The 16,831-nt window shown below is 41.7% G+C and overlaps 1 protein-coding gene across 1 annotated transcript in view; it reads left to right on the forward strand.

Moving 5' to 3' along the window:
- The window catches only part of SLC6A11 (solute carrier family 6 member 11), a 423,717-nt gene that overhangs the window by 310,995 nt on the left and 95,891 nt on the right, over positions 1 to 16,831 (forward strand). Inside the window, exon 8 of the mRNA XM_082265786.1 lies at positions 9,366 to 9,469. Coding sequence (XP_082121912.1) covers positions 9,366 to 9,469 — 104 coding nt within the window. The remainder of the gene's footprint in view (positions 1 to 9,365; positions 9,470 to 16,831) is intronic.

Below are 16,831 nucleotides of genomic sequence, written 5' to 3' on the forward strand. Positions count from 1 at the left end.
GCACCCCAAAAAGGATGTTGTTCACTGCACCCCAAAAAGGATTTTGTTCACTGCACCCCAAAAAGATTGTGTTCACTGCACCCCACAAAGGATTTTGTTCACTGCACCCCACAAAGATTGTGTTCACTGCACACCAAAAAGGATTGTGTTCACTGCACCCCAAAAAGATTTTGTTCACTGCACCCCAAAAAGATTGTGTTCACTGCAGCCCAAAAAGATTGTGTTCACTGCAGCCCAAAAAGATTGTGTTCACTGCAGCCCAAAAAGATTGTGTTCACTGCAGCCCAAAAAGATTGTGTTCACTGCAGCTCACACACAGAAAAATGGATGTGGATCACTGACACCTGCCTATCTCCAATCCCACACCACACAGCAATATCGATTGTAGTTTGTAGAACACAGTTTCCCTAAAATTCAGCAGACTCTGTCCCTAACAGGATTGAGAAGAGATCGTAGATCAGGATTGAGTGCAGATTCACCCCACCCCCCACACAGCAATATCGATTGTAGTTTGTAGAAGACACTGACCCTATAATTCAGCAGACTCTATCCCTAAAATGCCTACAACTCGCCCTGCCTAAACACTCCGACCTGTCCCTCAATTCTATCCGGACACAAATGGTTTTTTCCTGCCTATCTTTCCCTAATCAGCAGCCAGCACATTGATGTGTGCTCTGTCCCTTAGCTAAGCAGCAGAATGACGCTGCTGCGGCGGCTGCCTCGAACTTATAAAGACTTGGTCACATGCTTCAGACGGCCAATCACAGCTACTAAGACATTTGCAGGCATGGCTGGGATGGCTTAAGGCACACCAGTTAAACGATTGTTGATTGGCTGTTGAAAGCCCGCCATGAAAAGAGCGCCAAAGCATGCAAAACCCGGAAATAAAACGACCGAACACGGATTTTTACCCGAACATACAGTAAAGTGTCCGTGTCCGTGTTCGGGTAAAAAAAATCCAATTATTCGGTACGAACACGAATAATACAGTCCGTGTTCGCTCAACACTAGTTAGGAACCAAAGGATACCACATCGTTTGATGTCAATGAAAATTATTAACCTACAGAAGGCTGAATTCAAAGATACCCCAAAAATCAAAGTGAAAAAATGATGCAGCAGACTAGTCCATTTTGCTGAAATTTCATTGCAGCAAATCAAAGTGGTACTCAGTAGTTTGTATGGCCCCCCACGTGCTTAAATGCATACCTGACAATGTCGGGGCATGCTTCTAATGAGATGACGGATGGTGTCTTGTGGTATTTCCTCCCAGATCTGAGCTCCTGAACAGACTGAGGTGCAGTCTGGTAGCATCAGATGGACCGAAACACAATGTCCCAGAGGTGTTCTATTAAATTTAGGTAGCGAGGAGGCCATTCAATAGTATCAATTCCATTATCCTCCAAGAACTGGCTGCATACTCTCACCACATGAGTAGCCCAGGTCCCAATGCACCAGCGTAGGGTCTGACAATGGGTCCAAGGATTTTATCCTGATAACTAATGGCAGTCAGGGTGCTATTTTATAGCCTGTGGAGGTCTGTGCGTCCCTCCATGGATATGCCTCCCCAGACCATCACTGACCCACCACCAAACCGGTCATGTTGACTGATGTTACTGGCAGCACAACATTCTCCATGGCTTCTCCAGACCCTTTCACATCTGTCACATGTGCTCAGGGTGAACCTGCTCTCATTTGTAAAAACCTCAGGGCGCCAGTGGGGTACCTGCCAATTCTGGTGTTCAATAGCAATGCCAATCAAGCTTCACGATGCTGGGCGATGAGCACAGGGTCCACTAGAGGATGTTGGGTCCTCAGGCCACCCTCAAGAAGTTTGTTTCTGATTGCTTGGTCAGAGTCACACCAGTGGCCTGCTGGAGGTTATTTTTTAGGGCTCTGGCAGTGCTCATCTTGTTCCTACTTGCACAAAGGAGCAGATACTGGTCCTGCTGATGGGTTAAGGACCTTCTACAGCCCTGTCCAGCTCTTCTAGAGTAACTGCCTGTCTCCTGGAATCCCCTCCATGCTCTTGGGACTGTGCTGGATGACACAGAAAACCTTCTGGCAATGGCACGTATTGATGTGCTACCCTGTTTTAGAGTTGGACTGCCTGTGCAACCTCTATAGAGTCCAGGTGTTGCCTTATGCTACCAGTAGTAAGACTGACTGTAGCCAAATGCAAAACTAGTGAAAAACTGTGAGAAAAGATGAGTAGGGGAAAAATGTCAGTGGCCTCATCTGTAAAACCATTCCTGTTTTGGAGGTCATCTCATTGTTACCCATCTAGTGCACCTGTGGTAATTTCCTTAACACCAAAGCAGCTGAAACTGATTAAGAACACCCTCTGCTACTTAACTGACCAGGTCAACCTCCCAGGAGTTTAATAGACTTGGTGCTATACTCTAAATAAAAAGTGTTCCTTGACTTTTTTGAGCAGTGTATAGTATGTCTGAAGTAACATTTTGTTAGCTAAAAATCTTTATCAGTGTTTTTCTGACTTTTCAGATGTGTACTTATTGTACAATCTGTTCTCTGTGCTAACAATTGCCATTTTATTTGCTTGACTTTTGTATTCTTACTTACCTTCAAAATGTAATAAAAATGTAATTATTAAAAAAAGGGAAGGGAAATCTCCCCTTCACAAAGAGCAGAACAAAAATAAATGAATGAGTTTTGAACCTGCCGTATTCTATATAAAACTATGAAAAACACTGGCTAAACATAAACTTTAATAGCTGCCCAAAGCAACAACTCCTAGTGGCACAGCTTCACAAAACAGAAACACCTAAACTAGAAAATGGCTTAAATTGTAAATACAGTGACAACACTTTTGTACTGTTTCCAGATTCTTTACTTTTTCAAAAGCTTAGAAGAAGGCTTCATTTTCACTTGACCTATGATTTCTGCTGGCTTCTGCTTACATTAGGAAGCATGTCTGTCAAAAGACGTTCCCCTTTCCAGCAAGTGGTGAATCTCGGAGATGTAATCAGCTGTGTCTTATTGAGCATGACAGCGTTGGAACCATTTAAGTCACTGAGGCAAACCAAAATGCAGTTTTAATGCTCTTTTGAAATGGAAAACCATGTATATTACAAGAGCAAGAATGGAAAACATGTTATCATAAAAACAATGCATCTATGAAGTTAAAGTGTTAATAGAACATACCATACATTAAACAAAAGAAGCTGGTATAATTTTACTTTGTCATTTTGTTGGTATGTGAGCAAAAGCTGACTACTAAATGAAACAGGATAGAATGCCGTAGTGGTGAGAGATTCTATGATTGGCAGATACATGAAAGGTCAGAGATCTGATGTTTATGGCAGACAGAAGAATTAGTAGTTATACCCAGTCATTGAGATTCTTATGAATACATGTTTTCCATACTTCAAGTCAGGGCTGTAACTATATTCCCACAGCAAACTCGTTGATGGTCCCCCATCCCTCTAATCTCTATCTCAAAGGCAACGCCTCTAGATTTAAACTATATTAACAGTTTTCACTAAAATTGTATTTAGGTTCACAAGCTTTAAATATATTATTTTTATCCTAATGTATAGGCCATATGTGATTGCTACCTGCATGAAACACTCACTGCACTCACTGGTCTGCTATGGCTATAAATGCACCCTTGCTTCCAGTATAAAACAATTTACTCGTAATCTTGTGAGGTGATTAAATAATATTGTGGACTTGAACTCAAACTTTACTTTGAACTTTAAACCATAACTGCTACCTAGGAGCAGATTGTTAAATTCCCCTTCTATTTTTTTTACATTTCCATTTGGGCTGATTCTTTAAAGGACAACTGAAAAGTTTTCAATAATAAGTTGTCCCCACCATCCTGATTTCTTCCCACTAGGGGAAATACCTTCTGCCATGATCCTCTTTGTTCTGCCCTGGTCAGAGCTTCAAAACCTTTCTCTTGAAAATAAATGATTTGCACTGTGCATGCACATCTGTTTGAGGCTGCCAAAAATACAACTTTCCCATAGAAATTGATGAGACCATGTCATGTATGCTTACTACAAACAAGCCTTTTTTTGGGGAAAAAAAAACTACACCTGTAAAATTTTGTTAAAAAAATTGTCATTTTCCGAACATTCCTTTGATTTTCTAAGAATTAAAGGAGATAATGCAACAATCAGTTTTGGCCAGAGGGATAAAAAAAAAAATAAAAAAATAATAAGGTTGACATTTTGTTTGTTGAATAACAAACTATTTTGTAATCATTGAGTTTGCTTCTGTCATGAAATAGTAAGAAGTACAACTAGTGTTATGCACATTAACTTGTCAAACTTAATATGGAAATAGAATGTTTGTTCTATGTGAATCGAGACGTTGACATAGTACTTGAGCTAAAAGTAATTTAAAAATTGATTTTTATACTTCCTTGTACAAAAGTTCAAACAAAATTCTACGGAAGGCCAGCCTGAGGCTATGGCTGCTCTAGTGATTAAATCTCTTTGCTACTAAGGGATTCCAATGCATGTTTCAATGCATTGCAAGATGAGCATACTGCCAAAGAGTAGTTACATTTTTCAGTAGCAAAGATCCCCAGTGTAGCCGTAGCCCCCACAGAACACATAACTTAGGCTTACCGGCTACCGCAGGTAGTTTCTTCACAACAATCTGGAAAGGATAAACAGCAGCAGCATTCCAGAGAGCACTGAAGCCTCTAAAACTTGATATGCTAGTAACTATAAATGTTAAGAAAGGCTGGGAACATTTCAATTTCTGAAATATGCAATTTATTTTCCTTAAATGCATTTTATTCAGACAATAAAACCATATGCTTTAAAAAAATACTGCAAAGTAAGTAATTAGCAAAGCTGTGTGTTTTCCCTATATTGTGTGGAGTTTTTTGTTTTGTTTTTTTGGGTGATAATACATTGGTAGTGCATTATTTCCAATAAGTCAGCCAACTTATAGGCTTGGATTGCGAGAAGGAGCAGTAAATCACAACCACGGTGTAGCAGTACTAAACAGGAAGCAAGCCTTGCACACATATACAAATTTGGTTGCTTCCATGTTCTTACTGTATATAACAATGAACTAGACATAGAAATAATGACTGTTAAACATTTACAAGCACTTATCTCTATTACATGTATACCTAAAAAAATCATTGGGAATAATATATATTCCCTTTAAGACATTTAGTAGCATTAAAATAAATCAGAACTTTAGCACATGAGAGTCATTTTTAAATAAATCTTCCTATCATGTGTAACTCATTGGTTGGATTGCATCCACATAGCACCCTAAAATCCTTTAGGTTGCCTTCTAGTATGGTCAACATAATGGTTTGTTAACAGCATTTTCAAGTCCATATTGAAGACTACCGTATATGACTTAACTTTTGATAGGCTCAGCATGAATCAGCCTATATCTGATCTGTAGGTGCCCCGGTTGACTCCACCGGCCTGACTAAACTCAGTAATTCAAATGACTTTTATTGAAGGGGTATAAAGTTATCAATTATCCAATCAGATGCAGACACCGTTCAAGTATTCTGACAGATGCTGGGGCCAACTGTAAGAATACAATATCTTACAAAGTTAGTCAGGTTGAAAAAAAGTCCATCTAGCTCCACCAATCAAAAAACAAAAAAAAAAAAACACAACCATGCAATCCCATATACACAATCCTATACCAACAGTTGATCCAGGGGAAGTCAAAAAGCCCCAGCAAAGCATGATCCAATTTGCTACAGCAGAGGAAAAATTCCTTCCTGATCCCCCGAGAGGCAATCAGATATTCCCTGGATTAACTTTACCTATTTATATTAGTACCCAGCTATATTATGTACACCTAGGAAATAATCCAGGCCTTTTTAAAAGCAATCAATTGAGTTGGCCAGAATCATCTCTGGAGGGAATCTATTCCACATTTCTACAGCTCTTACTGTGAAGAAACCTTTCCGTATTTGGAGACAAAATCTCTTTTCCTCTAGACGTAAAGAGTGCCCCCTTGTCCTCTGTGATGGTCTTAAAGCAAATAACTCAACACTAGGTTCACTATATGGACCCCTTATGTAGTTATACATGTTGATCATATGCCCCCTTGATCTCCTCTTCTCAAGAGAGAATAAATTCAGTTCCTCTAATCTTTCCTCATAGCTAAACTACTCCATGCATCTTATCAGTTTGGTTGACCCTCTCTGCACTCTCTCCAGTCCCCCGATATCCTTTTTGAGAACTGGTGCCCAAAACTGAACTGCATATTCCAGATGAGGTCTTACTAATGATTTGTACAGGGGCAATATTATATTTCTCTCTCTGCAGTCAATGCCTGTCTTAATACAAGAAAGGACTTTGCTTGCTTTGGAAACTGCAACTTAGCATTGCATGCTATTATTAAGCTTATGCTCTACCAGAACACCCAGATTCTTCTCCACAATGGATTCCCCCAGGTGTACTCCCCCCAGTATGTATGATGCATGCATATTCTTAGCCCCTAAGTGCATAACTTTACATTTATCAACATTAAACCTCATTTGCCACATAGTTGCCTATTGAAACTCTGCACTGAGGTCGGTTTGGAAGTTAGAGACATCCTTATGCCACTGCATAGCTTAGTGTCATCTACAAAGACTGAAATGGTACTTTTTATCCCAGATCCTATATCATTTATAAAGATCTTAAATCGTAAGGGTCCCAATACTGGACCTTGGGGTACACCACTGATAACCTTAGACCATTCAGAGTAAGAATAATTAACCACTACTCTCTGAATTCTATCTTTTAGCCAATTTTCTATCCATTTACAAACTGTTCTTTCCAAGCCTGTAGACTTTACCTTACACGTTAGCCGTGTGTGGGTGACTGTGTCAAACACTTTTGCGAAATCAAAATATACTATGTCCATGGCAATTCCTCTGTCCAAGGGTTTACTTACATCTCCTGCCAGGGGAGATTTCTTCATTTGCAGTGTTTAGCATTAATGGAGGAATCTGTTAGATTTCTTTTGTGCAGCCTGCAGGTCTAATGGAAGAAATCTATGTTTGTATGTCCAGCCTAAAAAGACTTTCTCTTTCAACAAGAAAATGTAAAACCCATGTACATGCACACTGATGTGGACTGGCATTGGTCTCCACACAAGAAACACAATTTTTCCATTACATGCATAGATAAAAAAAAAAAAAAAAACTGTTTAAGGATTTGGAGCTAGTCAGAATTAACAAATCTGCTTTGACAGTATGGAATCATAATTTAAAAATGATGGAACAATTAGCAGTAGTATCTTTACCTTTAAATACTGAAATGATATGTAAATACTCTGATAAAGACACTTAATGGGGTTGATTTATCAAAAAAGTAAAGAATGTTTATTTTTTAGGGAATTTACACTTGGCAAGGAAATTTTGACTGAAGGCCCGTACACACGATAAAAAAATCTGATGGGAAATTTTGTCCGACGACCGATCTGCCGATCTTCGGATTGTTAGTATGGTGCTTTCGACAGCCGATTCCAACTTTTCGGCCGACAAAAACCTGATGTGCAGGCTATATAATTTTTGTCGTCCGTCAAAACAACGTCCGATTTTTGTCTCATTAGTACAGATTTCGATGGAAAAAAATCTTAAGAGCAAGACTAGGCATGCTCAGAGACGAAAGAACACATACAAAACAATCCAGCACATGACATTACTTCTGAAGTAGAATTTTGTCGTATGGGAAAATTCGTATGAAAATAACCTCTTCACTTTCCACATCAGACTAGCATGTCACAAAAAATGGACGACAGATCGTTCGATAATCTGATCGTGTGCACGGGGCTTAAGTGTATGTGATCTCTTACTAAATAAATAACAAGATAGATAGATAGATAGATAGATAGATAGATAGATAGATAGATAGATAGATAGATAGATAGATAGATAGATAGATAGATAGATAGATAGATAGATAGATAGATAGATAGATAGATAGATAGATAGATAGATAGATAGATAGATAGATAGATAGATAGATAGATAGATAGATAGATAAAAAGATAAAAACATCTGGATACTCTGTGGGATCAAGATAGACCTATTTACTATTTACAGTTGAGATTAATTTAAAACTAAAACAATTCTGAGCTGGCTCCTAACAAATTTCATGCATTTAACATGGTGTTCTTAAAATAAAATAAAAATGTGTTATTTAAGCGGTGTAAAAATGCCCTAAGTTGGAAGTATGGAACCTCTAGGAGTAGTTTTAGGCGGTGCCTGAAATTTGTGTGTATAGATATCTTGTATTGATTTTTACAGTAAAAGGCCCTATGTACACTGGACGTTTGAAGACCTCTTCTGAACACTGAAACTTGACAGCTAGTAAACGACATTAAAAAATATCTGTTTTTCCACTTTTACATGCTGTGTTTAGTGGCGTCCATAAACATTTTTGTTTTAAAGCGTTTTTCCAAATAACGGATTGCAGGAAAAAAATCTCTCTCTCTCTCTCTCTCTCTCACTCACTCACTCTCCTTTCTCTCTCTCTCTCTTTCCACTCTCTCCTCTCTCTTCTTTCTCTCTCTCTTTCCTCTCTCTCCTCTCTCTTTTCTCTCTCTCTCCTCTCTCTCTCTCTTCTATCTCTTCTCTCTCTGCCCCTCCGTCTATGGCTGGCCTAAGTGGCTGAATTAAAAGCAAAGAAAGAGGAAATTACACATTGCAGGCTATAGGAAGTATACTACCAGTGACTTTGTAAGGTGCTGTCAGGATTTTTAACCTAACTGTAACCCACAGAAGAAAACAAAGTTGTTATTCATCTTTATTGCTGTGCAATTTGTGCTTTACGTATGCTTGACAGTTGCAACAATTTTTCTGCCCAAGTCTCATCAATAATAATAGCAATTATTTCATTTAACTTCATCTTGTTTAACTCTATATTTAAACAAAATATTTTTTTAGGTAAAAAAATTTGTCTATATACTTCCCATTTTATTATACATAATCTCATGAACAATGATTTTTAGCATCATCTGGCAGGTCGATTTAATATACTATTTTGCTATTTTGGATCACATAATAATAAATAATGGTATTTTTAAACTGCTTTATTCAACATTTAATTTCTAAATTAATAAAGCCTGACACACATGACCTATAAAAAAAAAAAATGTTATCATAGATTTGTACAATCCCTAAAATTTGAAGAAGAACATGTTCATGAAAAAAGGAATGGTCCTTCAGGTTTAGCGAGGTTGTGTTTTTGTTTCTTAAGTAGGTCAAAATGTACTTAGCTTTTATGCTGTTGAATGCTGATTACAAAAGCCATTGAACAGGCAAATGCAATTTGTGTGTTTAGTCTTCATTTTTATATCTTTACATATTCATTTTCAGCAATTGTTTCTTTTTGTCTTTGTTTCTTTTTGACAACAGGTGTGGGTGGATGCAGGTACCCAGATCTTCTTTTCCTATGCCATCTGTCTGGGATGTTTGACTGCTCTGGGGAGTTATAATAACTACAACAATAACTGCTACAGGTACTATACCATATTCATAGATACAATGGGAAAATCATGAAATAATTGCATATAGAAATAAACAAAGAAATCCAAATGTGAAGCCAAGAACTGTGAATACAGTAATCCTTTGATTATAAAGGAAATAACAGATGTGGATATCAAACACAACCAAACTTCTTAATGATAAGCCACACAGCACCTCGGTGTGCAACAGAGGGAGGCTTACCAGAATAATATCACCCACATTTAAGAGTGGTCAACCAGCGCTTGTGTATCAATCCAAGATATCCAGCTTTCCTCAAAACCACGTGTCAAACGATGGTACTGCTGCGTTGTAATAGATCGCTGTGCATATATACTCAGTTAATAGGAAACAATTACATTTCAAGTTGTAGTGACACAAATAGTAGACAAAATAACTATTGATTACACATTATATATTAATTAATTGACATGTTACATTATTATTAGTTAGTTGAAAGTTTTAAGCAGGTTCACATTTAAAGAGTATTTTTGGTATTAATAAAGTATTGGTAACTTTGGTTACCAAAAAATAGTTATGGAGGGGACCATAGTTATACAAGGATACAATAGGCAGCTTTTAATCCAGAAATCAAAATCAGAGTGTCTTATTTCACAGAAAAAGGCCGAAATATTGCACAGATACAATGCACACTCTATGAATATATATATATATATATATATATATATATATATATATATATATATATACAATCTAGTGGAATTAACCACTAGATATATAAGGGGCAATGGTAGCATAAAGAAAAAGCATCCTAGAGCATTATCTCATCAAAATACCAATTAGAATACAAGGCAAAAACAAACACATGAAAGTACCATGCAGAAGAGTATAAATAAGATCCACGTAATGTAACTAGTAAAAAACTTTATTGATTGAAAAGATTTACTGAAGTGAAACACATCAATGAAGTAATAAAGGCATCACCTCCACTAAACACAGCATAAATAACAACACATTAAATTGTAGCAATAGTTAAAAACAATCCGAGCTCAAGACCAGTAGAAATGCACTAACATATATGATATACTCCCAAGTTGCTGTGCAAGGTATCAACTACTCCACAAGGGATTATGAGGGTAATGATCGAGGATTCTCTGACAAAAACCACAGGGGAGTAAACCAATCGGTGCATTATTATTCCAACATCCTCATGCTCAAAAATACAATGTATAAAATAGAGCATTCCTCATTAAGGATCAGTGATGGTGAGGTCCCAAATGAGATCAGATAAACGGAGACCCAGTTCAATTAAAAGAGATCCAGTAAAGAGAGCATCAGCGCTGCACAGACAAATAGTCCTCACAAGGTGAATAAATATAAGGCAGATATCCAAAAAGGTATGGCACTTAAAGCGGAGTTCCACCCAAAAGTGGAACTTCCGCTTTAGGTGGTCCGAACCCCCTGACATGCCACATTTGGCATGTCATTTTTTGGGGGGGAGCGGGTACCTAGTTTTGACAGGTACCCGCTCCCACTTCCGCTCGGAGCGCCGCGGCGCCCTGAGCGGAAGTTCTCCTCTCCCCCTCCCTCCCTGCAATCTTCTGGGACATGTCAGAGGTCCCAGAAGATTGCCGGCCAATCACGGCGCGCAGCGCGACTCGCGCATGCGCAGTGGGTACCCGGCTGTGAAGCCGCAAACTGTCACAGCCGGGTGCCCACAGCAGTGATGCTGGCGCCAAGGGAGAGGATCGAGGCTTCGGGCGGCCGCATCGCTGGACCGTTGGACAGGTGAGTGAAATGGCTGGAACTCCGCTTTAAAGTAAAGTGGCTGGCAGCATCAATAGGGGAAAAGCAGTTGGAGCAATCAATCAATCTCTTGTAGATGCTAAAGTGGCTGACAGCATTAGTAGTGGAAAAAGCAGTTAGAGCAATCAATCGATCTTTTAGAACAGGAGCATAGTTAGGCAGAGAGACAAGGCAAACTCCCCAGATTCAGTTCTCCAAATGTGGGGCACGGGGAGGCACTAATGATACTCACTGCTGGCGCTCACACTGTCCAATCACTTCGGTCATAATTGTACTTCAAAGTCCAACTAGCCAAGGCTACACCTCTGACTCAGATGGATAAAATAAACTCATTTAATAAGGCAGCAGATGATACAAACAAGTAACAAAATCATCCATCCTATCACGTACCTGGTGGAGATCGAGCTGTAGAGGAGGCTTCTCTTGCACCTCCTGTCCAACACCCCTGGTAAAGATGACAGGTGGTGTAGGGCACAGAGTGGCACGAGGGCCGGTATAGCAGGTGGTGCCTTGACAGGAGACTGATGGCTGTGGATCACCGGATGAGCACCTGGAACTGGAACTCTGTAATGCTGGATGAGAAGGCAGGAGCGAAGCCGGAACACAAGCCAAGGAGTTGTCAACAGCCTGGCAGCGCGGGTACAGGAACGTGAGACGGAACCAGTGTCAGGATACAAGCTGAAGTCGGTACACAGTCTGGCAGCGAGGTACAAAGGCATAAAAACAGGAGCAAGGTCAATCTAAGGCCGGGGTTACAGGTAGGCAGGCAGGAATCCAAAGGAGAGTCAAGGATAAGCCGGGTCAGTAAGGGTAATCCAGAAGCAGGTCAGGGCACAGGTAAACAGGAACAAGCTAAAGGCCACTCAGCAATGTGCTCCTGTCACTGCTCAGCTTAAATAGGCTGTTTGGCGCCAAATGCATGTGCGCGTTCGTGTACGCGCATGCGCACACGCACATTTCTTCCAGTATACCCAGTAATGTGCCTGGGCATGCGCACCAATGCCTGTTTGGGTCCAGCTGAACTTCTCTTACATTGCCCCCCCCCCCAATGGGCAACCTCTGGATGCCCATCTGCAACATCTTCTCGGGACTGGAAAAAAGCTTGTATTAGCCTTTTAGCATGAAGGCTAGTTTCTGGTTCCCATGAATTTTCCTCTGGGCCATAGCCCCTCCATTTAATCAAGTACTGGACAGTACCACTTCTCTTCCTACAATCCACAATTGTCTCAACTTCGTATTCCTCATTGCCATTGATTATTGCAGGTGGTGGTGGATCCGACTCACGATCAGGGAATGGGTTTAATCTTGTAGGCTTTAGCAAGGATGCATGAAATACAGGGTGAATCTTGTATGTTTCCGGAAGTAAAAGTTCATAAGCTACTGGGTTGATTTGTCTTTATAGACAATGGACTAATATATCTAGGTCCTAGTTTCTTGGATGGGCATGACAGCTTTAGATTAGTGGTGGGTAGCTCCTTGTTTGAGGTTTAGGTCTCCTCTTCTCTTTCTGTCAAAAAACGTTTTATTATCTTGCTGCACTTTGGAAATGGCATCTTGCAACACTCTGTTGTTTGTTTGAAGGAATTTTGCTCTTTCCTGGACTGCAGGAACCAAGGAATCGGGCATCCCGTCAGGTAAAAAGGCTGGGAAGTATCCATAGTTTGCAAAAAACGGGGCTTGTCCTGTGGCCGAATGAACTGCGTCATTATATGCAAATTCCACCAGGGGTAGAAGCGATGCCCAGTCATCCTGTGAAAAAGATGAAAAACACCAGAGATATTGTTCCATTCGTTTGTGGATGATAGGCTGAGGAAAAGCAAGTTTCAATTTTCAATATTCTGCAGAGGTCCCTCCAGAACCTGAAGGTAAATTGTACCCCCGATCTGAGGTAATGCTGCTGGGTACCCCTTGAAGCCGAACCACTTCTTTGATGGAGGTATGGGCAATTTCCATTGCTGAGGGGGTTCCCGACATAGGGATGAAATGGACCATCTTGGTTAATCTATCGACAACCACAAAGATGGCAGTGAATCCTTCGGAAGGATGGAACTCGACAATAAAATCCATGCTGATCATCTACCAAGGCCTCTTGGGAATGGGCAAGGGCCTTAGTAGACCCCAAGATTTGGTCTTGTCGTTCTTGGTCCAGATGCAGATTCTACAGGTTCTGACATAATCCCGGCAGTCGGACCTCAGACCAGGCCACCAAAAGGAGCGTTGTACAAGATTGATCATCTTGGATATCCCAAAGTGCCCTGCCAAGGGATGATCATGACACCAAGGAGTTTGAACGTAGACAGTCCCTCTTGTTCTTGAAGACACATACCTGGTGGTAGAATATCCCTTATGGATGCCTGCTTTAGCTGAGTAATCAGATCTGCTTGCAGAAGTAGGAAGCTTTGGGCCGGCAGGATTGTGTCTACTTGGCGACATTCTCTATCCTCTGGGTACATGCGGGATAGCACATCGGGCTTGCCATTCTTGGAACCTGGTCTGTAGGTAATGTGAAATGTGAGGCGGGAAAAGAACAGTGCCCACCTGGCTTGACGTGGTTTTAGTCGTTTGGCAGTCCTGAGGTACTCCAAATTTTTATGATCGGTAAAGATCAGGATAGGATTAGTTGCCCCTTCTAACAGGTAGCGCCATTCCTCTAGGGCCATCTTTATAGCCAGCAGTTTCTGGTCCCCCATGTCATAGTTCTTTTCTGCCGAGCTGAGTTTCCTGGAAAAGAAGGCAACAGGATGAAGAAGGGACTTTGTGCCTTGACGCTGTGACAGGATGGCACCTATGGCATTTTCTGAGGCATCCACTTCAAGAACATATGGTAATGCAGGATTTGGATGTTGTAGAATGGGTGCTGTGGTGAATAGGGTTTTTAACTGGTCAAACGCAGCTTGTGCTGCTGGTGTCCATCGAAAACGAGTACTTTGCTTTGTTAGCTGGGTGACTGGAAGGATAATGGTAGAGAAATTCTTTAAAAACTTGCGGTAAAAGTTGGCAAATCCAATGACTCTTTGCGTGCTCTTCCTGTCTGTGGGAGTGGGCCATTTGAGGATAGATTTAACCTTCTGGGGATCCATGGAGACCCCAGAGGTAGAAATGACAAGTCCCAAGAATTGGATTGTTTCTCTTTCATATTCACATTTCTCGGCCTTTGCGTACAATCCATGGTCTTTTAGGCGGCCGAGGACCTTTTTGACATGTTCACGGTGCAATTCGATGGATCCTGAAAAGATAAGAATGTTGTCCAGGTAAACAATCATGAACAGATCAAGAAAGTCTCTGAAAATATTATTTATAAAATGCTGAAAGGTGGCTGGAGCATTGCACAATCCAAAGGGCATGACAAGGTACTCAAAGTGACCGAATCTTGTGAGAAAGGCGGTCTTCCATTCGTCGCCTTTGCGGATCCGTACTAGATTGTATGCTCCTCATAAGTCAAGTTTCATGAATACTGTGGCTGCCCTGAAACATTGAAAAAAATTGGGAACTAAAGGCAAAGGATATCTGTTTTTGATAGTGATTTTGTTTAAATCCCGATAATCGACACAGGGGCGTAGAGAATGATCTTTCTTCTCTACAAAGAAGATACCACTCTCATCAATGTAGATGCATAGTGCTTCAAGTTCCAGTTCAGAAAGAGGGAAGATACACCCAAAAGGTATCTCAGCACCTGGTAAAAGTTTGATTGGGCAGTCATAATGACGGTGGGGTGGCAAGATGTCTGCTTTCTTTTTATCGAAGACTTCCAAGAACTCATGATATACAGAAGGCACAAGCTGTGACACAGAGAGATCAGGTTGTAGACCCAGAAGGGATACAGGTTTCACACGACGGGCTGGAAGCAGTATTGTTGGCAATAGGTAGATGGGAATACAACTTCTCCTGATCTCCAGTTTATCTGAGGATTGTGTGCTTGTAACCACGGGATGCCCAGAATAACAGGGAACAGAGGAGATGGGATAATGTCCAGAGACTCCAGACATAAGTATTCTCAGTGGCCATTATTAGATATAGCCAGTAGTGGGCAGGTTACTTAGGTTATAGGCCCAGACTTAAGATGGGATCCGTCAGCTAGATGGATAGATAGCTGGCGGGTCTTTTCTTGCAGGGGAATTTGATGATGCTGGGCAAAGTCACTGTCCATGAAGCAGCTGCAAGCGCCAGGGTCAATGATGACTGGGACTTGCATGTTCTTTCCGAGAATCTGTAGTGAGAGAGGTGGAGTAATGTAAGTGGATCAGTCTCTCCTAGAACAGTTAGCAAGGTAAGAAGAGAGAGTAGACTGAGACTTACTAGGCCTAACAGGGCAGTTCTGAAGGTAATGTCCTGCTTTCCCACAATAGAGGCATAAGTTATTCCGGTGTATTCGTAATCTCTCCTCAGTGGTCAGTGGGAAGCGTAAGAGCCCCAGTTGCATGGGTTTCACCCCGGAGGCTGCGGGGGAAGTGGTAGATGGAGGAAATGCCGGAGGCGACGGGACTTGTGGCAACATCCAGGTAGATCTGGCACTAACGACTCTTTCTGCTCTCCTCTCCCTGAGCCTGCAATCAAGCTGGATAGCGAGACCAACGAGGTAGTCAAGGGAACCAGGCGTACCCTCTCTGGCAAGTTCGTCTTTAATGCCCTCCGATAGGCGCAAGACGGAATTGATGCCGTAAGGCTGCATCATTCCAGCCTGTATCGGAGGCCCACCTACGGAATTCTGCGACATAGTCTTCGGCAGGGCGGTGGCCTTGCTGTAGTGCATGTAGGGTTGCTTCAGCTGTAACAGATCGCTGGGGATTGTCATAAAGCTGCGCCATTGCTTCGAAGAATTATGTGATTGTGTTGAGGACTGCATTATTTTGTTCCAGGAGACGATTGGCCCAGGATTGTTGTTCCCCGAGAAGCAGAGAGATCCCAAACCCCACCTTGGTGGATTCAAGTGAGAAAGTCCGTGGTTGCAGGGCAAAGTATCGCTCATAAGAGTTCCTGAAAGCCCGGAACTTGTGCCGGTCACCCGAAAATCGTTCCGGAGCAGGTACCCGAGGTTCCGGTGGTGGCATAACCACTGCAGGTGCGGATAGAGCCCATTCAGGCAAGGAGGGCCCAGGTGCAGGGGTTGCTGAGGTGGAGTCCATGGATTGGATGCGACCCTTTAGCTGGAAGTAGCCCTCTTGCAGGGATTTGACTGCTTGGGTAAGCGAGGCAAGTTACTGACATAATGTCTCTAGAGGTGAAGCCCCTCTCTCAGTCTCTGACATCTTGCTGAGTGGTACTAACACGTACCTGGTGGAGATCGAGCTGTAGAGGGGGCTTCTCTTGCACCTCCTGTCCTACACCCTTGGTAGAGATGACAGGCGGTGTAGGGCACAGAGTGGCACAAGGGCCGATATAGCAGATGGTGCCTTGACAGGAGACTGATGGCTGTGGATCACCGGATGAGCACCTGGAACTGGAACTCTGTGATGCTGGATGAGAAGGCAGGAGCGAAGCAGGAACACAAGCCAAGGAGTTGTCAGTCTGGCAGCGCGGGTAGAGGAACGTGAGACGGAAGCAGTGTCAGGATACAAGCAGAAGTCGGTACACAGTCTGGCAGCGAGGTACAA

The sequence above is a fragment of the Pelophylax lessonae genome (assembly GCF_965119305.1).
Source record: "Pelophylax lessonae genome assembly, chromosome: 8".
Lineage (NCBI taxonomy): Eukaryota > Metazoa > Chordata > Amphibia > Anura > Ranidae > Pelophylax > Pelophylax lessonae.